This window comes from Anabrus simplex, chromosome 5 (genome assembly GCF_040414725.1).
Source record: "Anabrus simplex isolate iqAnaSimp1 chromosome 5, ASM4041472v1, whole genome shotgun sequence".
Lineage (NCBI taxonomy): Eukaryota > Metazoa > Arthropoda > Insecta > Orthoptera > Tettigoniidae > Anabrus > Anabrus simplex.
This window is the reverse complement of record NC_090269.1, coordinates 119,579,878-119,604,157: the sequence shown is the minus strand read 5'-3', so window position 1 is coordinate 119,604,157 and position 24,280 is coordinate 119,579,878. Positions and strand designations below refer to the sequence as shown.

The 24,280-nt window shown below is 37.2% G+C and overlaps 1 protein-coding gene across 1 annotated transcript in view; it reads right to left on the bottom strand.

The window, feature by feature from the left end:
* Positions 1-24,280, bottom strand: part of LOC136874677 (aldehyde dehydrogenase, dimeric NADP-preferring) — a 145,652-nt gene that overhangs the window by 35,053 nt on the left and 86,319 nt on the right. The window contains exon 9 of the mRNA XM_067148315.2: positions 4,487-4,622. Coding sequence (XP_067004416.2) covers positions 4,487-4,622 — 136 coding nt within the window. The remainder of the gene's footprint in view (positions 1-4,486; positions 4,623-24,280) is intronic.

Genomic DNA, 24,280 nt, shown 5'->3' with positions numbered 1-24,280 from the left:
CACCATGATGTTCTTTTCTCATTAACTCTACTGCTTGTTTCTTCCACATATTTTATTTGCACTGCTAACAAAACTTGTCTTGAAGTCATTCCATGCTACATTTTCCTTTCTCAGATCTGCTACTGGTAGCTTGAATTCAAGATTTTTGTTTCCGGTCCTTCATTTTTTGTCTTTTTCCCTTGGTTACTGTAATCATAATCATCACAGAACCCCTCCAGCGTGCCATGTAGGGTGGTGTTGAATGAGCTTTTGCCATCGTTGTCTGTCCAGAAGTGCCTTCTCTCTCACCACTGAATCCCAGTTCCCGCCTCATCTCTCCACATCGTCTCTCAGTTGGTGTAGCCATCTCTTCCTAGGTCTTCCCACTGGCCTTCTTCCTTCAACCATCCTTTCCAGGCATTCACTTTAAATGCCCATATCTGACGTCATCCTTCCTTACATGGTCCTTGAGTGTTTTTTACTGTAAAGATAGCTTTAATTCCTCTCAGGTCTGCAACAAGGAATCTATGGTCACTATCAAGGCATTCCCTTAGTAATACTTTAAACATCTTGCATGCTTCTTCTACTTTATCAGTTACTACATAATCTGTCATAGGCCTGCAATGGTCATTCTAGCTATACCCATATCTTGCAATCTTGTGGCTGTTACTTTTTTTCTATCTGAAACCAGGAATTTTTACCACAAGTTGATTTTGTGTGCATAAATCAAGCAGAAGTTCTCCTTGTCAGTTTTTTTGTCAGTTCCATACACCCTAAGATTCCTTCATTACCTGTTCTATCAGTTCCTACCTGGGCACTGAAATTCCTGATTACCATCGCATTCTCTTCATAAATGATACCTTCTAGTTTTTTTCTAAGAAGCTTGTTATTTTGTCTTCAATACAACCCTGCTGGGAGCATAGGCTTCAACAACAGTAACGTTTCGTCCTTTTAAATACACCTTGGCTTTGATTAGTCTCCCGCTGATGAAGGTGATATCTGAGATACTATCAATGTCTTTATGGAGGACGAAAGCAATGCCATTCCTTGCCACTTATTTTTTCCACCTCCAATATAATTTATATTCATCCTCTAATACTCTTGTGTTTCACTTAGACATAGGATGTGAACGTGTCTGCGGCTCATTAAATCTGTGATCTCTCTGCATTTCCATTTTAGGGACAGGATGTCCTGCTGCCGTTTCTGCAATATGAACGTGCTGCACTGTTTCAGCAGGATAATGCTTATCAACAAACTGCTGATGGTACTATGTGACATGCTCTTAGAAGTGTTTGATAACTGTCTTGGCCTGCATGATCCCAAACCTCTCTTCCAATGAACATGTCTGGGACATAAAAGGAAGAGTTCTGACTTAGTCTGTATGGCAAGCTAGTAACCCAGTAATGATTGATCATCCACATGAGAGAATGCAAACATAGCATATAGAAGAGAAAGTGTGCTCATTTCACCTGTTTCAGTGGTTCTGCCGCAGAGCAGCGCTTGCTACGGTAGCTGATCGTAGTACTGTGCTATGTAATGTAAGATTTTTTTCCAATTTATTTTACGTCGCACCGACACAGATAAGTCTTATGGTGATGATGGGATAGGAAAGGGCTAGGAGTGGGAAGGGAGAGGTTGTGGCCTTAATTAAGATACAGCCCCAGTATTTGCCTGGTGTAAAAATGGGGAAACCATCTTCAGGGCTGCCGACAGTGGGGTTCAAACCCACTATCTCTTGAATGCAAGCTCACAGCTACACAATCCTAACTGCACAGCCAACTAGCTGTGTGCCTTTATGAAAATAGTTGTAGAGCGTTGTTTTTGAACGTTTATAATAGATTCAGCCATTCACAATGTATAAACTATAAGCAATGACCTTCAGATTGCCTTCATCTTATTCTGCAAGGAGGTATGAAGCATTTTCAATCAAAGTAATGTCACATGAACAGTCACACATCCACAAACGTTAAAAATAAATAACTTCTGTGAGCAATAAAAGGTACTGCATTAACAATTAAATCAGTTAGCAACTTGCCTGCTGCAGACAATGGCAAGTGTACGGGTGCACAGAGAAGTACTCGCACTTTCTTTTATACGCTACGATACAAGCCTGGATAGCTGACCAAAAGGGGAGCAGGGGGTGGTGGTGGCGGCGGCGGTGGTTTGCACTGTACGAAGGTCGATCAAATATAAACTGGATTTTTGTTCCTGAACATCAACAGATCGTAGGACTGGCCCCACACTTCTGCTATGTTTAGGCGGTACCATTAGGAGTGGGGAGAGTATGCTGTTAGATATTTCCCGCCGTTTCGTTAGTAACGCTCATGGTGTCAGAGCAACAGGTGCACCCCTCCACTGCGCAATGCATAATCATAAAATTTCTTGCTTGTGAAGGAGTTACAGCGACGGAAATTTGCCAGAGATTGACTGCACAGTTCGGTGATCAAACAATGTCAAGGACACGTGTGTTTGCCTGGCATAAAAATTTCATGGAAGGATGGGAACGTGTGGAAAATCAGCAACACGATCGCGTCCTCGGACCAGCATTACAGACGAAAACATTTGTGCAGTTAAAGACATTACTGATGACGATCGACGAGCGAGAGTATCAGAAATTGCAGAACAAGTTGGAATCAGTATTGGAAGCTGTCAAGCAATCGTCACAAACAACCTATAGTTCCGTAAAGTGTGTTCCAGATGGATTCCTTGCCTTTTGACCAAAAATCTGATGTTGAGACGTTTGGAGGTCTGTCAGAGGCTTACAGCAAGGTTTGTGGAAGAAGGTGATGCATTTTTGAGTCGGATCTTTACCTGCAACGAAACATGGGTCCACCACTACACTCCCAAATCCAAACAAGCCAGTAAGGAGTGGCAGAGGAAAGGGGAGGCAGCACCAGTGAAAGCCAAGACTCAACTGTCAGCTGGCAAGGTTCTTGCAATTGTTTTTTCGATCGGTGAGGCATTTTGCTGATTGATTTTATTGCATGAGCGACGCACATACAACGCTGATCACTACTGCGAGCTGTTGAACAGGAGAGAGTTGCATATCGCTGCAAAAGACGAGACCAACCGATCTGACAGGTCATCTTCCTCCACGACAATGCACGGCCCCATACTGCAGCTGTAACTGTCTCCAAATTACAGGAAATGCACTGGCCATACTTAATCATCCTGCTTACAGCCTGGACTTATCGCCCTGCAATTACCATTTGTTTGGACCGCTTAAAGAAGCTCTAGGAGGGCAATGATTTGAAGATGACGTGAGTATGGAAGACTTCGTGCACAACTGGCTGGTGACACGACCCTGTTTTTTTTTACAATGAGAGCATAAAAAAGCTGCCCATACACAGGGACAAATGCATTTCCAAAGCAGGAAACTATGTGGAAAAGTAAATTGTAATTTCCTTGTGTTTTTCAATAAATTAATTTAAATAAAAAAGAAAATCCTGTTTATATTTGATCCCTCCTCGTATATTGATGTGGCACTAAAAAGCTTCAGTACTTGGCATCCATTACTTGGTTTGGTTTGTACTGCTGATTATGTAATATCATCAAGCTTTATTACCTCTAGGTTGTCTGGCTCCATGGCTAAATGGTTAGGATGCTGGCCTTTAGTCACAGGGGTCCTAGGTTTGCTAGTTGCTTTATGTCGCACCGACACAGACAGGTGCAACGATGGGACAGGAAGGAGCTAGAAGTGGGAAGGAAGCAGCCGTGGCCTTAATTAAGGTACAGCCCCAGCATTGCCTGGTGTGAAAATGGGAAACCACAGAAAACCATCTTCAGGGCTGCCAACAGTGGGGTTTGAACCCACTGTCTCCCAAATACTGGACAGTGGCCGCAAATTAAGCGACTGCAGCTATCAAGCTCAGTGGTCCTGGGTTTGATTCCCAGCAGGGTCAGGAATTTTAACCATCATTGGTTAATTTCTCTGGCGTGGGGATTGGGCGTATGTGTTATCATTCCATCATCATGACATGCAGGTCACGTATGGGCATCAAATAGAAAGACCTGCACCTTATTACAAGTGCACCTGGCGAGCCGAACATGTCCTCGGACACTCCCGGCACCAAAAGCCATACGCCATTTCATTTCATTATCTCTAGGTTGAATCATAACCGGGGTAATATCCCTAAATGCTATAATATTTATAGAAGAGGACGCTTGGCAAAAGAGAGAAGAATTCAATCTATGCTCAGTCGAGAAATGACTATGTATGTTAGCTCACATTTCTTTTCCATTCCTTATTATTTTAACAGAATGCCTCATGGTATGCTAGTAAAAGGCAAATGAAGCTGGCAAAGTCTATAGAATCAAGAGAGAATGGTTTTTTTGTAGACCTCCACAAGCCTAAGAAAAGAACACCTCTCAAGTAACTTCCTTACATATACTGTAAGTTAATCATGTGAATTCTATTCATAGTTCAGGTGGTCCAGTAACAGAAAACCACTGTAGAGAATGAGTACGGAAGGTACATATCGATGGAAGTGTGAAAACAAATACTTACGAAGACACCTTTTCACCAATTAGATTGAAGTTTTTAATTAGACAACTTTTCTTGTGGGTGAAAGTGTTGAAACTGTATATACCATGGTAAGCTCCCATACCACTATGGCCTACACCACCGAATGGCAGGGTCTCAACTGAAAATAGAAAGAAAAAGTGAAACAATTCAATGCAATAGAATGAAATAGCACAAATCAGGTAATTTATAACCTATATGTTAGCAAAAGATAACTATAGAAAATATTTGGCAATACCAGAAGCTATGAATACAAGCCACTGCAAAAACTCACTGCAATAAACTTAGTGTGCATTCTAACCACCAATAAAAAGCGAGAAATCCCAAACAGTGCAGAATCTCAGACAATGTACTGTTGTCAAATATCATAAATGCAAATTTGTTAAGAAGGAAGCCATACTTTTCAGTGTTGATTTAGTTAATATAAAGAAATATGCAGGTATGTTAAAATGTTTTTGACACACTGAAAAGCTTTTAAGTTGCATAAATGCAAATGTATCAAGACTTGCTTACATCAACATTACAACAGCTGTCCAATAACTTAAATGGAATTGAACTACAATGCTTTCCAACTCAAACTGAGAATTCTTAATTTGTCAATATGATACTCAAACTTGCTATCTGTTTTTGAATCTTAGAAAAAGGCTCAACAGGACAGCTTCTCTTAGGGTACATTTATGCTGCAGCTTCGCTGCTTGCACATGGATGCTCGCCCTAGCACCTTGCTGCTGTTTATAGCCAGGCTGCTCGCCATAGAGCTTTTACCCTGCAGCAGTCCCATGCACACGCTGCTGGCAGCTCTCAGTTGTAGTTAAAAATTCAAAACAGCAGAAATTATAGTCAAGGTTGTTTGTATTTTGTGTAATGTGATAATAGGTATAGAGGGGCTGAACATGTAAGCCTACGAAGACGTACTTCAAAGAGCTACCCCATCAGGGAGGAACAACGCAGAGCCAGCTGAATCTTTTGAAGTGCGGAATAAATTCAGAGCTTCTTTTAACGAGTGAGTCACAGTTTTGTTGGCGAGTGTATCTTACAATAACTTGGTGTACTGAATGTGTAATAAAAAGTGTAAAATGCCTCACCTGGATTTTTCAGTGCTTTTCTACTGTGGCAATAGATTGAAGACTGAAGTTACAAATGCTTCATTTCATAATTTAATAGTGCACTTTTGCATAAAGTAAAAAAAAAAAAAGGTGTTATGGAGTGCCTGATTCTGACTTTAGTTAGGTCTCCTAAACAAAATGTATTTACAATTTTTTTTAAAACTGTCGAACTTTCCATGAAAAATGAGGTACTTCACACAAATCACCTGCTTGTACTGATAAGAGGTTCCCTAAATAGCAAGAATAAAAACATAAAACAAAGTTGACATAATTGTTCCACATTCTTTTGCCAATTAATTCCATAGTTTGATGTTGGTGATGATGCTTGTTGTTTAAAATGGGCAAACATCTAGGTCATAGGCTCCTGATGGTACTAGATGACACGAAAGTTATAATTAACCCACTGAAATAAGATAAGAAAAATTATAATGATGAACAAAATTATTATGAATTTAAAATAATCAGTGGATCTAATTTTCAATGCCTTATTTTCCTCTAAAATTAAAAAGAGTAAAATGTAATAAAATTGAAGTAAAATCATATATTGAATTCAAATTAAAAATACACAGAGATAGAAAAACACATAGTCAATAGAATAAAAGAGTAGTTACAAAAAAAAAATTACAAACAAATAGAAACTTCTTTTAAAACAGGCTGCTATCCCTCATAGAACGGAAAACAAAGTCTACTGGCCGCTCGTCATCTCATCACTCCATTTATCCCATTTGAAACTCAGCATCCACATGCCGCTAGTCCCAAATCGCATTTTGTTCGAAGACAGCACGTGATCACAGAACATCTGTATACAGCGTGAAGAAAGGAAGAGCGGGTGACCTTGAAAGAACCTAGTACAGTCCGAGTTACAGGATAGCTGGCAATGTGCCAGGCTCTAAAAACAAACATGTTTGAGACTATCGATGTGGCGAGGATAGCGGTGAACAGTGTAGCGATACCCTGAGCTCCAGGATAAAAGCACCGATTGAGATCCAATGGTTTGTTTCATCGTCGCCTAACATTGAGCAGCGAGGCTTGGTGATGTGCCAGCAGCAAAGCTGCGGCATAAACGTACCCTTAGAGTGGGTCTTGATTAAAAGACAAAAGAGATTTCTCTCTCTGTGGAGAGCTGGTCATTCTAGTAGAATGGGTTATCACACATGTCTGGAGAGCAAGGAATGCATGTTCAGTCTCAAGGATGTTTTGTTTTGTTTTGTTTTAAAATCACACAGAAAATATGAGCCCATGATTCATTATGAATTTCTTCACGCTTGCAGTTAACCGTTTTCTTCTTCAGCTTTATTATTCCCACACTAAGTGTAGATTAATTCCCTGAAAATTGTTTATACAATCCAACCACATTCTTTCTGGTCTTCCCTTTCTCCTCTTAACAGGCACAGCCATGCCTATTACCCTCCTTCCCAAATAGTCTTTCATTCTCCTCTTAACATGGCAAAACCACCTCAATCTTGCTTCCCTAACTTTTGCAGTTAATTCCATCACCTATTCAATACCATTCAAGCGTGCGTTGATATTCGATATTCATAAATTTTATCTATCTATAATTCATGTCTTGCCTTAACTTTAATGATTTTGAATGATGATGGTCTCTAGCACGGCCAAAACGGGCGTCATCAAATATATGTAACTTTTTTATTTATTTTTAGGTTACAATAAATAATAATGAATAGTTGGAAACCTTTTAGCTTTTGTTTTGTATTATAATGCTCTTCAGTTCGGAATAAGATGAAAATTATTACCTATGATATGTTCCTCTGATTGTCTCATCCTTACTATATCTCTCCTGGTCAGTCCACATGAACATCTCAGCATCTTCATCTCTACAACACGTATCTTTCGCAGCAGCCCTCTAGTGACAAGTGACATTTCTGCTCTATATATGAATGCTTATCTAATAACTACCTTGTGGATTTTCTCTTTCAATTTGGCTACAATCCTCTTGTTACAGAATATGCTGGAAACCCTTCTTCAAGCATTCCACCCAGAGTGGATTCTGGCTGAAATTTCACTTCCGAGATCACCTTGGTCATTTATGGTGTGCTCACTCCTTGTAAGGTTATAGATTGTTCATGGCTTTCACTGCTCATAAACTCTTATTTTTGCTGACCCTCATACTACAATCCTCCAGAGCTTTTCTCCAGTCCTCTGGTAATACTTCTGCATTTTGCGAGTCTGTGCATATCACATCATCGGCAAACATCACCATCCCTGGTGTTTTCTTCTTTACTTACTGTCTCTGTTAGCATATCCACTACAATAATGCAGCTAACTGTATTTTCCATTATTAGATATTATTATTTAATTTTCTCAGTAACCATTCATTAACCCTTTCCCGCCCTTAGCGCCAGACTGCATTATCTGCACACGTGTGCGATATATGCAAAAGTTTTGTGTTTTTTTCTGTAGTGAATTGTTTATAAGGCATTTATGAACACGCAGTACAATCTACAAGGCTCAGGCAATAAAAGAAGAGTGATAATCTGTCTTGAAGTTGTCTTGAGCTTTTGCGAGCACGGGTCAGCTGTTTCGTTCGTAAACATGACAGGATTGAATACTGCAGATATTGAAACCGAGCTGAAATGACACAGAATCGTTGAGTAGGGGTGGAAGTGAATTTTTAGTGAGTAAATAACATATCAACAAAGATAATTTTAGTGATAACAGTGATATAAGTGAAAACAGATATCAAGAAATCAGAACTGATGGAGATACGGCGGCAGTTCAGATAACAAACATTTCGTTTCGTTACTCCAAATGATTATATGGATGATGTTGAACCTGTCCATAATTTTGAAAGAGTATTATGAGAAATAGATAATTTTTTTTTTTACATATGTTAGGAGACAATCTATTCAATGACATAACCAATTGCGTATATATCAACACAGCAATCAAACAGGCGCATTCCAGTAAAATAGATACAGAATGGGAAGGCACTTGCTCAGAGGAAATAAAATCTGATATACAGTATATGGTCATCATTCCACTTCCAGAATCACGTGATTATTGGTTTAGTGGGATTCAGACAACATGAGAAATACAGCCTACCCCAGTGTCAAGTATCACCAGCAGGGGGTGGAGGTTTGAACCAACAACCTTATGACTCAATGAATAAAGAAATGGATGCAATGGTATGTTTTATAATATTATTGAAAATGTGAATACATTGTAATCAATAGTTTTTATAATATTTAACTTTTTCTGAAACAATGTGCTCTGCTTCAATGTTTCCTAAATAATGGGTTGAAACCTGGGGATAACCGGAGTGAAAATGTGGGCAGGAAAGGGTTAAAGTCACTTCATTTGGACCTCAGTCGAAGGGTCATATCCTGTGACTCAGGATCTATACAGGGCAAGTCTCTCTTCTACGCAAAAAGCAAAGTGGTGATAAGGAAGATAACAAAGCCATGATGTGTAGTCCAATTCGCTACCGTATGTTGCTAAGACAGCAACTGTACATCCAGGTCTGCATCTGTTGATGCTATATCAACTGTCATTCCTTAATAACACACGAAAAAAATGCAATTTCAGCGCAAGTGTGAATATAGGGTGTGTATGAGACCTTTTCATACTGCAATCTATGGGTATACTGTTGAGTACAGATAGTGCAACAGGGCTAAGCTGGGCTGTTGAGAAACAAAGTAGCAGTAGCCTTTGCAGTAATCAACCATGAGTAGACCTGCTTTACTTCCCAGAGGCAATGCAACACAATGCACGTTCTCCTCCATCTTAGATAAACTGTAACTAACAAACAGTACCGTAGTATCATATTGGACCATACTTTAATTTACTTTCCAACAATTATACTAAAAACTAATTCAAGTAACTTACTACTATCAGGGTGATAGAACAGTCACCAACTCTAATAATACTAATATGAATTATACATCTTTAAATCTTTCCCTAAAAAAGATAACTGTACTTCTGGTTATGTAGACACTGGCCAAAATTTATAATTCAGACGGAATATTGAGGTAGAAATTGATGAAGAGATAGTGGTGATGGGAAAATGCAACTGATTTCAGTATGAATGTAATAAGTCATTGTATTTGTTTTACCAACAGGAATGTGTGCAGTCACAACCTACCACTAGAAGAAGATTCTGATGGTTCAAATAGAGATTCTAGCTGCAACTACAACTTGAATTGCAGTGGAGGTGTGATCTGCAATTGAAATCTGCTTGATGACTGATCTTCATATGCTGTGGACCCATAAGATGATCCGGAACCTAATTTCTCATTGTGTACTTAGACTAGTCATCACAAGAAATGTTGATGCACTGTCCAAAATCTTGTTGCAGGTTGGCTAAATGACCAATCTGTTTCTTGCAAGTATAGTTCAAGCCATTCAGCAGTATAAAGGCACAGTGGTACTGTACTCATGGCATGGCACATTGCTCATTATGTCTGTAAAGACATCTGATAACACCTGCTATGTTCCAGTGCTGCCAAAAGACTCCAATGAATTCAGCAGCACAAGGAAATTTGAAGCCTCAAGTAGCAGAAGGTTAAGCTTCTGTGAGCATGTCCGTGTAATCATTTACTTGCACGGATATGTAATAGACCATGCAAACAGATGCTGCCATTCCAATGTCCATCATTGTATTTTGCACTCTCTACCCCATCATCATCATTACCAGCTGGACATACAGAGTACTAGATGACTTGAAGATCTCTAAGTAGGTTGTGCTCGGATTTTACTAGGTGCAAGACCAATCTGCACAAGTGGGGATATTCGGTGGATTCTGTTTTGTATGGCTGTGGTGAAGTGCACACTATGGCCCACCTGCTAGAATGTCGTCTCTGTCCTGCCACACGTACTGAGAAAGAGCTGCTTGAGGCGACAAGGAACTCATTCGACATTGCTAATTCCTGGTGCACAACAATGAAAACCTTGGGTGCACATTTTATTTTTATTTGTTTTATTTTTACTAGTGGCTTTATGATGCATTGACACAGATAGGTCTTATGGCAACGATGGGATAGGAAAGACCTAGGAATTTGAAGTGGCCGTGGCCTTAATTAAGGCACAACCCCAGCATTTGCCTGAAGTTAAAATGGGAAACCACAGTAAACGATCTTCAGGGCTGCCGACAGTTGGATTCGAACCTGCTATCTCCCGGATGCAAGCTCACAGCCGTGCGCCCCTAACCGCACGGCCACTTGCTCGGACCCTCCCTTACCTCATTTAACTGCCTTTTTATGCAGGAGCAGAGAGAAAGGAGGACATCATTAACCCATTAGCATCTTGCGTTGCCATATGGCAATGGTTTCCGCACCTTTTTTTTTTTTTAATACTGTTGGCAACAAGAAATAATCTGGAAGATTGTAGTATCATCCGACAGTTAGAGAAGATTAATCTCATGTTTTAATCCGTATTGAAAACTGTTGATATACAATTATAAAGTTTTATTATGAATCCACCTGTTCAATACATTATAATGTTACATTTAAAATAACTTCATTAGTTAAAAAGTTATACATGGGACATGTTTCGCTCCCTTATAGAGCATCATCAGCCAAATCTGAATCTCAAATAATTGTTATTTACGTAAATAAAGACTTAAGAACTATTAGAACATTTTTGACAAACTTAAAACTTATTCTATTAGAAAATCATAAAATATAAAATCTTTGTATACATGGCTTAATTACATGTGCTTAATAGGAAGATACATTAAAATTATGGAAGAGAGAGTACTAAAATATAAAATAAATAATATATATATCATGCCCAAAATCCTAGAAAGACGTGAAGATCAATCTTAGGAGCTAAATTTGAGGATTTTCTTAGCAATGAGATCTGGTAAAAAAGTTATTTATCCCTTGTGGATAAGAGTCTATAAAGATTCAAATTTATCGTCAATTTGAGGATTGAACTTATAACAGGATAAATGTTGGTCTTCAAGAAATTTAAATGCTTGTTGTAATGTGACCTCGGCGAATGCTGTTGAAAAGATATGTTCTTATAGATGTCAATGACCGTTCGTTGAACTAATGGATTTTATAAGGATGATTGAAATGGACGTAAATCAACGTTTGTATTGAAAGCTGCTGCTTGATTTATCTTGTTGAATGTCTGTAACCAGAAAAGGAATCTTGTAAGTAATCGGAATTTGTGTTGCTAGTTAAGAGTGTGCTTCTAGAAACTTCACTTACCCCTCCAATTTCTGTTTGTCGGTTTGGTGTTGTCCGAGGTTATGTGGTGACTGTCTGTTCTATGTCTACTCCTTGTGTTGTAAGAGTGAGGTGGTGGGGGTTGAGGGGAGGGAGTAGGGGTAGGAGGAGAAATGTTTGTGGGTGTGGTTTTGGAAGGGGAATGTCTAGTAGGAGCGCAGGGAGGGGTTGAGTTCTTTAATGTTGGATGATTATTAGTTGTTTTGGGAATGAAAACTTTGGCAAAATTACTTTTTTCTAGATTAAGCGTCTTTAAGAGTTTTGGTAATTGTTCGTGTAACGGATTTCTTATTTCAATTTTGTCATTTAAATTTTTTTCTTTATTGAAATACTGGTCTAAGTGGATATAAATATTTTCTAATTCTGTCATTAGTTTACCTTTTTCTATCTTCTTTATAATTTTTAGGTCTTTCTCTATGGTTGTAAATTGGTGGCCTGACTCTCTCATGTGAGCACTCATCGCAGAATGTTTGTTGTGCTTTGTAGCATTAACGTGTTCTAAGTATCTTGTGAGAAAGTTACGGCCAGTTTGGCCAACATATGAACATTTACATTCTACACATGTTAATCTATAGATGCCAGAACTTAGATAAGGGTTCTTGTTGGAATTTATACTATTGTGGTTGAAAAAAATGTTTCTGTTTGTATTTTGTGTTTTGAATGCTACATTCACATCTCGTTTTTTGATAGGATTAGGTATTTGAAAAATGGCTGGATTGGTGAATGTAAATGTTGCGAATTTGGACTGCTTAGTTTTTTCGGGAGTAAGATTAGTTACTAACTTTTGTTTTACTTTATTGATGATCCGATTGACTATATTTATTTTATATTCATTAATTGAGGCCAGATCTTTTATAAAATTGAGTTCCTTTTTTAAGTTACTCTCTGAAAGGGGGATTTTGAAAGCTCTATAAACTAAACTGTAAAAAGCCGCCTGTTTATGTGATTTTGGGTGAAGAGAATCATTTTTTATCGTTAGAGGAGCGTATGATGGTTTTCTAAATATTTGAAATTCAAAACTATCTCTTATTCGTGTTACATTAATATCCAGGAAGTTTACTGAGTTGTTACTTTCATCTTCTTTCGTGAATTTTATATTTGGGTCAATATTATTTAAGAAACTCAGGATTTTTTCACTATCATTTTTTTGGCTATCTATTATGACAAAGGTGTCGTCTACATACCTGATCCAAAGGCAAAGTCCAGTTATTTTTGTGTTTATTTTGTTTTGCTCCAAATGATCCATATATATGTCTGCCAGTATGCCCGACGTGGGGTCTCCCATTGCTAGGCTTTTTTGATGGTAAATCTTTTTTATTAAATGTGAAGTAATTATTGTTTAATACAAATTTCAGTAGGTTTACGAATTCATCTATTTCACATCTACTTAATTTACTGTATGTAAGGAGATTGTGTTTGATGATATTGATGGTTTCTTTAACCGGTATATTTGGATACATGTTGGTTACGTCGAATGAAACCATTTTATGTTGTGGTTGTAAATTGAATTTTCCTAGTTTATTACAAAATTCTATTGAATTTTTGATTGTTGATTCGTTGTTAAATTTGTAATGTGTTTTGAGGAAATAGTGTATAAATTTGGATGTTTTATACGTGGGACTATTTCTACTGTTTATTATAGGACGTATGGGTACGTTGGGTTTATGTAATTTGGGCAATGCCCTAGCTGTTGGTAACTTTGGATTCATATTTATAATTTTTTGGTGTTCTTGTTCATTAAATAAAAAAGTAGAATTCTTGAGGATAATTTTTAGATTCCGTTGAATCTTATTTATGGGATCCTGGTTTACGACAGTGTAGGTTTTGTCTGAAAAGAATTCTTCTGTTTTTTCAATATAGTCGTTTTTATTTAAGAGGACTGTGGTTTCACCTTTGTCTGCTTTGGTAACAACATTATTTTTGTTTAGTTTTGTTTTTAGTGTCATTATTTCTGTTATGAGAGTGGGATTAGAACTTTTGTTTATTTCCCTTACGAAAGCCGGGAGCTTCTTTTTAACTTCAAATCTGATGTCGTTTTGTATATCTGGTGTTAATTTATTCAAGTTTGATTCAACTTCTGCTACTACATTGATTACGTCTTCTACTTTTTGAGAGTTAGGCCAATTAAATTTTGAACCTTTATCTAATAGGTTCATTTCATTATCAGTGAAGTTTGTGTTTGAGAGATTGATAGTGGTGGGAATGTTTTTAAGGTTAGAATTAGGATTATTTGCTCTATTGTTAGATTTGTTATGATTTGGTTTGTTCTCTTTTAAGAGAATAGTATCAATTCCAACAAGAACCCTTATCTAAGTTCTGGCATCTATAGATTAACATGTGTAGAATGTAAATGTTCATATGTTGGCCAAACTGGCCGTAACTTTCTCACAAGATACTTAGAACACATTAATGCTACAAAGCACAACAAACATTCTGCGATGAGTGCTCACATGAGAGAGTCAGGCCACCAATTTACAACCATAGAGAAAGACCTAAAAATTATAAAGAAGATAGAAAAAGGTAAACTAATGACAGAATTAGAAAATATTTATATCCACTTAGACCAGTATTTCAATAAAGAAAAAAATTTAAATGACAAAATTGAAATAAGAAATCCGTTACACGAACAATTACCGAAACTCTTAAAGACGCTTAATCTAGAAAAAAGTAATTTTGCCAAAGTTTTCATTCCCAAAACAACTAATAATCATCCAACATTAAAGAACTCAACCCCTCCCTGCGCTCCTACTAGACATTCCCCTTCCAAAACCACACCCACAAACATTTCTCCTCCTACCCCTACTCCCTCCCCTCAACCCCCACCACCTCACTCTTACAACACAAGGAGTAGACATAGAACAGACAGTCACCACATAACCTCGGACAACACCAAACCGACAAACAGAAATTGGAGGGGTAAGTGAAGTTTCTAGAAGCACACTCTTAACTAGCAACACAAATTCCGATTACTTACAAGATTCCTTTTCTGGTTACAGACATTCAACAAGATAAACCAAGCAGCAGCTTTCAATACAAACGTTGATTTACGTCCCTTTCAATCATTCTTATCAAATCCATTAGTTCAACGAACGGTCATTGACATCTATAAGAACATATCTTTTCAACAGCATTCGCCGAGATCACATTACAACAAGCATTTAAATTTCTTGAAGACCAACATTTATCCTGTTATAAGTTCAATCCTCAAATTGACGATAAATCTGAATCTTTATAGACTCTTATCCACAAGGGATAAATAACTTTTTTACCAGATCTCATTGCTAAGAAAATCCTCAAATTTAGCTCCTAAGATTGATCTTCACGTCTTTCTAGGATTTTGGACATGATATATATATTATTTATTTTATATTTTAGTACTCTCTCTTCCATAATTTTAATGTATCTTCCTATTAAGCACATGTAATTAAGCCATGTATACAAAGATTTTATATTTTATGATTTTCTAATAGAATAAGTTTTAAGTTTGTCAAAAATGTTCTAATAGTTCTTAAGTCTTTATTTACGTAAATAACAATTATTTGAGATTCAGATTTGGCTGATGATGCTCTATAAGGGAGCGAAACATGTCCCATGTATAACTTTTTAACTAATGAAGTTATTTTAAATGTAACATTATAATGTACTGAACAGGTGGATTCATAATAAAACTTTATTATTGTATATAGTTAGAGAAGAGTTTGTAGAATCGAGTAATCACATTTATTTAATTTTAAAATCTATTGTTGTGACACAAAGACTGGTGGACTCTTGGTTATTTTAAGATTCCTGCAAAATGGCTGCCGGCTTCACGTAAGAAGGATAGAAAATATATAAGTGAAGTTCTTTTATTGGATTATGTTTACAGTAGTGTTGTGCACACTTCATTATATATGTTTTAAGCATTTGAAATAGTACGGGTACACAATGCTGTAGTAGTGCTCGTTGAACAATTACCGCTGCCATATGGCAACGCTAGGCGCTTATACTCAGTAAAATTGCTGCAGCTGTCAGATCATGATACTTTATACTGATTCATACATCTTCATTGCAGGAAGGGATTTTCCCTTTTAGGAGCACTGGATATGCTACTGATTGAAGATCTCGATGGTGATATTTTTTGTGGAACCGCCCTATGTAAATGTACTTACAGATGAGGGCTCCTGGTGATGAAGATGATGGTGGGCTTTTTGATAATCTCTCTCTCGACAATTACGTGTCAGTGCTGAAATGAAGCTTGTGAATAATGAAAGAATTGGGATTAGTTAGGATGGTGAAGTTGTGTTACCAGAGGACGAAGTGCCTTTTTTGTCTACTGATGCAAGATCTGTTTCAATACCCGATGCTGCAAAAGAGCGGATAACTGATAGAGGAAATAATAAATAACAAACTAAGATAGACTGATGGAGCTGATTTCAATATTGGGCGATTGCTGACATTTCCGGAGCCTAGTTATAGCAAGTGAAAATCTGTGACTGTTGTTGACATTTTTGAATTGTTTACAGATAACCAGCTGATCAAACACTTAGTTCAACAGACTAAAACGTTGCAGTGTTTTTAAATTGTACGGACCTACAAATAACATCTGATGAAATTCTTTGCTTTATCGCCATACTTTTCATTTCTGGATATAATAGGTTTCCCTCCAAGCGTTCTTATTGGTATACGCAGGATGATATGAAGACAGTGAAAGATTGTCATTCTCTATCTCTGTGGCTAATGCGCAAGTATTGAGGGTGAGCTTTTATATGTCTCTGAAAATATAGACTAGTGTAGTTTAGAGTAAATAAACTGTATCTGAAGTTCTTTGTTCATTTTCTTATTTTTGATTTTATTCTATTGTTCCAGTGAGTATTTTGTTTTGACAGGCAACGAACTGTACATATGTGTGTATGTACTGCAAAGAAATATTTTCTCCTTTGTTCAATAATTCTATTTTTCTTTTTGCTGTGATATGAATAAAAACTGATTTACCATATTCTTATAATAAATAATGCGAAGATATTTCAACATTGTTATTGCACAAAAACAAAAAAACACTTTGCAACCTAAATTCGACTTTCAAAACTCATTGTTTGAAAATAGGTAGTGCAAGTGCCTAGCGTTACCATATGGCAACATCAAATATCTTATGACCTAGCGATTCCAAAATTCTGAAACTTGTTTTATTAGTTTATTTTGGTCTCAAAAATGCAGCAAAACACAATAAATAAGCAAATCTCAGAAAAAAAATTAATTCAGGCGCTAATGGGTTAAGGTAAGTTCCATATATCCAGCTCCATGACTAAATGGTTAGTGTGCTGGCCTTTGGTCACAGGGGTTCCGGGTTCGATTCCCAGCAGGGTTAGGAATTTTAAGCATCATTTCATCCTCATCACGATGCGCAGGTCGCCTACGGGAGTCAAATCAAAAGACCTGCACCTGGCGAGCCGACCATGTTTTCGAACACTCCTGGCACTAAAACCCATACGCCATTTCATTTCATTTTTTTAGTTCCAGATTTCAAGTTCCTAAGTATTAAACAGAAACAAACATTAATATTATAAATATTTGAGTATGATTTAATAGAAACTGATGATGTTCTTTCAAGAACGAAACATGAAATTATTTGTTTAATAGTGTGTATTTTTATTCCTTGCTTAATAATGTGCTTTTAACAGGTATGTTATAGAGTAATATTTATATTTAACGTGTGTGTTCAACAGACTGAAAAGCTTTTAAGTTACATTTAACTGAGTCAACACTACAAAGTATGGCTTCCTTCTTACCAAACTAGATCTAGAATGACATTCTATCTGAGGTGAACCTGGCCTGGCTAAAAGAGTTGCACTCCAAGTTTGTCCAATTCAGTCCGACCTCATGTTCAGAAACATTCTCAGATGCCCTTGACATGGACTGCAAACTAAGCCACGGGCTTGCGCTGAAAGGTAGTCTTGTGGACGTTGGATAATCTCATATTTGAGCTTTGAACTATGATTTTTCCAAGGGTAGCTAGTTTCTTAGCAGCCATAGTAAAAAGGCACCAACACTCAAAAGTGAGTCTCTAAATAAGTTTCAGTTAACAGTGCATTATGTGACTTAATCTGCAAAATCATAAATTGTGAAGGAAATAATGTACCGGTACAAAAGAAATACAGCAGTGCATAATATCACTCAAAAGTAGGCGAGTCTAGGTTTTGGGATGATGCAAGTGTGTCTAGTATAACTTGAAAACAATTCTCTAAACCCTTGGGTAAATAGTGAAAATATCAAACTTGATCAGTAGGTATTATGATTGTTATTATTATTATGATTGTTATTATTATTATTATTATTATTATTATTATTATTATTATTATCATCTATGCAGTTATGTGCGACAGGTTGTCAGTACAGACTTTATTTGCTATAAATCATGGTCATATCATTTATTATTTGTGTGCCGTATGATCTGTCTTGTGTAACAGAACGTGAAGTTATGTCACAATACATCTACTGTATGTTTATTAATACGACTTTATTTAATGTAAGAACACGTAATTAATAGTATATAATTTATTATTAGCTGGAAATATGATGTATAAATCCAATGTAATGTTTTGCAACACAGGGTAACAGTCTAGAACAATACACCTTTGTCACTTGAGTTTTACAGAATGTTCTATTCATTTGTATATAGGTTGGAGACTCGAGAAGATACGAGAAAGCATGTTGTGTCATACTTTTCTGGAAGCCTGGCCAGGCAAGGTATATAAAAGGGCAGTCTTGGGTTGTTGAGTCAAGTTCTTAGCGAGAGTCGTTAGTCAAGTTAAGTATGTGAAGTCATGTTGTGGTTTTGCCGTTGAAGTGGTTATGTTGTTCTGGTACAAGTGTTCCGTACTTGGTTGATATGTTAATGTGCAGTCGATTGAGCTCAAGATGGTGGTTCACTTGATGTGCAACTATTAATAACTTGTAAATAAAACAGTGTACACAACTGACAGCATCTCGTATGTGCATCTTTGTGAATACGATAGGGATTACCACTCATATAAATATGGGGGAATTACTAAATCCAAAAGAGGCAATCAACAAAATCAAAGCAGAAAACAACAAGAGGACATTCCACAGTACTGTTCAAATATTAACCACCACGCTTAGTACTATTCGAATACGAGTGTAACCTCTTAACAGTATTTCACAAGTCTCCCCCACAGAATGGCAGCTTGATGCCTCTCTCAGGTACTACGCAATAAACAACCACGAGTTTACACGAATGGGGATGAATATGGCATTGCGTTTCTTCCTTCCTGGCAAGTACAAAGAGACATTGCCATGGCAACCGACAGACTCACTGTCTAGCCGCAAGGGTAACAGAATAATTTTCTCAGTCATTTAAAGAGTAAACGAAAACATGTACTATACAGAAATGTTTCATATATAGTCTACAGATTTTATAGAAAATTAATAGTATGTGAGAAAACACTAAATGAATGTCTTGGCCTTTCTATGAACCCCCAGTTTATTAAATAATTTTAAAATCATAACAATGTTAAAACCTGCTCCTGCGCGAGTAGACTCCATATATGAAGTTTGGTAGAAAAGCATTCAGCTGTTTTCCTGTGCTGGAGGAACAGCCTAGTAGACACGAAAGCTAAAATCCATTGATATGGCCTTAAATTGACCTAAAACGGAAAAATAGCTCCGAAAATCAGAAAATAAATAAATGAATGTACAGACAATGAGCCCCCCTACAATTTTATTTATATGTATAGCCTCACATTTGCTTATTCAATGTACATGTTTCTGAATTATACAGAGCCACTGACCAGATGGAGGTGTATATAAGTTTCCTCCTTAGGCTGAGATTTACATTCTTGCTGCTCACTAACTTAGCTTAATTCCCAAAGGCTTGTTTTGCCACAGCAATCCTTGTGATTATTTCAGCTCCTCAGTGGGTATCTTCATTCAAAAATGCTTATACCACAAAAATATTTTAAGTATTACTGTTACATTTACTGTTGAAAAATGGCGCCCGGTAATGACGACGTAGTGTTTTATTCTCCGAGTAAATTAACCGTAAAATGTGACGAAAAGTGCGGAAAATGTCGAAAATTAGTGAAAAATGGAATGTTGTGTGATTCAAGTGATCGATGGTGGCATTATAAGTGCGGAAATTGCCCTAGAGACGTAAAAACTAATGAAAATGTTGACTGGATTTGTGAGCAGTGTGTTCGGAATGTTGTTGTTGGGGACGGCGTTGACGAAGCACCGAAAACAGTCGATGAGGAATATAAAAGTGCATTAGAAATTATAAACATTCTAAAAAAGGACAATGAGACTCTTAAAGTTGAAAATCAAGAATTAAAAGAAAGACTGCGATCGCTAGAATTTGGGACTGACCATTCTTCGAGTGATATACCGGTACAAGTAACAAACTCGAGCACGTGGTGTCAAGTAGTTCGTGGATGGCCGGCTAAGAAGAAATCTACAACTGAATTTCCGGAAATAAACATTAGAAATAGGTTTTCTGCCCTAAATAATCTAATCCTGGAAGAAAGTGATCGCGTGCGTGAAACCAAATCATCGCGATCCGTTGCCGTGCCGAGTTTAAAATTTAGGCCTAGAATTCAGATTCAAGACCCAGTTAGGCCTAAATCAGCGAAGGTAGCTGTGTTTGGTGATAGCCAAGGAAGGGGAATTGCGGGAGTTATTAACGACGAGAATATAGCAGCAACCGGAGAAATATATCCAGGAGCTTCTATCAGCAGTGTTGTGGAAAACGTAGAAGCAGCAACTAGGAACTTCGGGAGCGGCGATGCAGTGCTTATCATCGGTGGGACGAACGACGTAGCTCGCGACGACGCCAAGAATGTAAGATCACAACTTAAACATACACTAGGGAAGCTGACCCACACTAACGTTTTTGTAGTGAACGTGCCCCACAGGCATGATTTGAGTAGAGACTCGTGTGTGAACAATGAAGTGGACAAGGTCAATACAGATATTGTTAAAATTTGTAAACATTTTCGGAATACTCAGGTTATTGAATGCAGCAGTTTTGAGAGATACTGTTATACAAAACATGGCCTCCATCTAAACAATTCAGGTAAACGAAAGATAGCAAATATTGTTCTAGATTTTATTAATCTTAAGATATGTACTGTAAAACAGGCAACTCCCTTGAGTTATAATACTGACCAGGAAAACTAGTAGAAAGAGCCAGCTGTACTTCAAGCTGGCTCAGTCAACTAGAAAAAGAAACTCAGGATAGTAAGGAATTTCAAGTTACCCAATTGCAACAGTCAAGTTTTAAGGAGGAAGGGGGTCTGAGATTGCTCTTGGTAAACTGTCAAAGTGTAGTAAATAAACAATTAAAATTCGGTACATTGATGGAATCTTATGAGACTGATGTGGTGATAGGAGTGGAATCGTGGTTGAAAGAAGAGGTGGGTAATAGAGAAGTATTTCCAGAAGGGTACACAGTCTATCGTAGAGACCGAGGAGATAAAAAGGGAGGGGGGGGGGGGGGTGTTTATTCTGGTGAAGGAAACTTACTGTTCACATGAATGGTTTACCGATGAAAGGGATGAAATATTAGGGATAAAATTAGTTTGTGATAATATGAAGGAGGTGGGAATTATAGGAACATACAGGCCTGGAAGAGAGGAAAGAGACATGGAAATCTTTGAAAAAATAATAGATTATACTCATAAAAACAATAATAATGATATGGTAATAATTGGGGGAGATCTAAATTTGCCTGAAGTTGAATGGAAAGGAGCTGCAAGTGAAGCCCATGAACAGAAACTGGCAAATAAGTTAATTTGGGAGGGAGGGTTTACACAAGTAGTACAAGAACCGACTCGTCTCAATAACTTACTAGATGTATTCTTGGTTAAACCATGGGAAATTGTTGATAAAACTGAGGTAATTGAAGGAATAGGAGACCATAAGGCTGTAATAATGGATGTAGGACTCGTACCAAAAAGGCTTAATAAGAGGGTTACACAAGACAAGAAATTGTACAGAAATACTAAAGTTGATGAATTTGGGACTTACCTTAAATCACAATTCAGTTGTTGGATAAGTGAAGGGAGTAACGTGGATACACTTTGGGCTAAATTTAAAGGAATTATTTGGGAAGGAGAGAAGAGATTTGTACCTGTTAAGAAGGGTAAAATGACCTCAGACCCTGTTTATTATACAAGGGAAATAAGAAAATTAAAAAGAAAATGTAGAATAGTAAACAGGAAAATCAAAGAGGGTAGGGAGAGTAGAGAAACTAGAAAACAGCTAATGAGGGAACTGAATAGAGTGAAAAAGGAAGCAAAAGAGAATTATATGAATGGCATACTTCAAGAGGGTAATGACCACAAAGGGAAATGGAAAAAGCTGTATTCATATATCAGGAATCAAAAAGGAAAAGGAGTCCAAATTCCTACAATGGTGGGAGAAGGGGGTGAACACTATTTAACAGATACTGAGAAAGCAAACCTATTTAGTAGGGAATTTAGAGATTCAGTAGATGATTGTCAAGAGTTGGAAACCGAAACAGAAGATAGAGAGGGAGAGAGACAGAGGGAAACAAGAAGCTTCTCATTCACAAACGAAGATATTTTCAGAGAAATCCAACTGCTTCAGCAAGGAAAAGCTGCAGGAAGTGATCAAATTACTGGGGAGGTATTAAAGACAATGGGGTGGTACATAGTGCCTTATTTAAAATTTCTCTTTGACTATGTCATAAATAATAGTGTAATACCAAAGGAATGGAAGGAATCTATAATAATACCAATTTATAAAGGAAAGGGTGATAAAAGGAAACCACAGAACTACAGACCAATCAGCCTGACCAGTATAGTTTGTAAAATTCTGGAGAGTTTAATATCGAAGTACATCAGAGGGATATGTGATGATAAAAATTGGTTCATGGGGAGCCAGTATGGATTTAGAAAGAAATTTTCTTGTGAGGCACAACTGGTGGGATTTCAGCAGGACATATCAGATCAGTTGGATTCAGGAGGTCAGTTAGATTGCATAGCCATAGATCTTTCCAAAGCCTTTGATAGAGTGGAACATGGAATATTATTAAAGAAATTGGAGGGAATAGGATTGGACGTAAGGGTTACACGTTGGATAAAAGCATTTCTAAATTCAAGGGTTCAGAAAGTCAAAGTAGGAAATAATGTATCGCAGGAAGAGAAAGTTTGGAAGGGAATTGCACAGGGTAGTATAATCGGTCCGTTACTTTTCTTAATATACGCAAATGATTTAGGGAACAATATAACATCAAAAATAAGATTGTATGCAGATGACATAATTGTTTATAGAGAAATAAACAACATTGAGGATTGTTCAGAATTACAAAGGGACCTTGAAAGTATCCAACAATGGGTTGAAGAAAATAATATGAAGGTTAATGGAGGCAAATCAACTGTTACAACTTTTACAAACAGGAGCTTTAAAACTGAATTTGAATATACTTTGGATGAGGTAGTTATCCCAAAAGATGGCAAGTGCAAATACTTAGGTGTGAGATTTGAAAGTAATTTGCACTGGAAGGGACATATTGATGACATTGTTGGGAAAGCATACAGATCATTACATGTCATAATGAGGCTACTTAAAGGATGCAACAAAGAATTAAAAGAAAAAAGTTACTTGAGTATGGTTCGTCCATTATTGGAATATGCAAACAGTGTTTGGGATCCTCACCAAGAATACCTAATAAAAGAAATAGATAGTGTGCAGAGGAAAGCAGCAAGATTTGTAACAGGGGATTTCAGGAGAAAGAGTAGTGTATCAGAAATGTTAAAGGAACTTGGTTGGGAAACTTTAAGGAAGAGAAGGGAGAAAACTAGACTTACAGGATTATATAGAGCCTATACAGGAGAAGAAGCATGGGGAGATATCCGTGAGAGGCTTCAGTTGGAAAATAATTATATCGGCAGGACTGACCACAAATATAAAATTAGAAGGAATTTTAGCAGAAGCGATTGGGGTAAATTTTCATTCATTGGGAAGGGTGTGAAGGAGTGGAACAGTTTACCAGGGGTAGTGTTTGATCCTTTTCCAAAATCTGTACAGATATTCAAGAAGAGAATAAACAGCAACAGAGAAAATAAATGAAGTGTTAGAGGGCATTCGACCGGTGCAGGTTATTGTAAATAAATAAAAAAATGTGTGTGAATAAATTAATTCCATCCCCTGGTCTAAGGAGTTTGGAAAGCCAAAGTAGGGGACTGCCTGTAGGGGTGAAGTACAGTGGGGACTTCGAGGGCCCTGGGACCGCTACGGTAGCTGTGAAGGCCCTTCAGGAACTCTGAAAAGTGGTGGCAAAAGGGGCTCTGGTTAAGACGCAGCAGGTCGTTATGCTACTTAGGATCCAGAACGGGTAAATAAATAAATGCAATGTAAATATTAATGTTATACCAGTTTTATAGTATCATTTGAAGCAATTCCACATACTGTATATCAGTTTACTATATTTGTAAGTAGTACAGGAGATATTATAATTAGAATTTTGT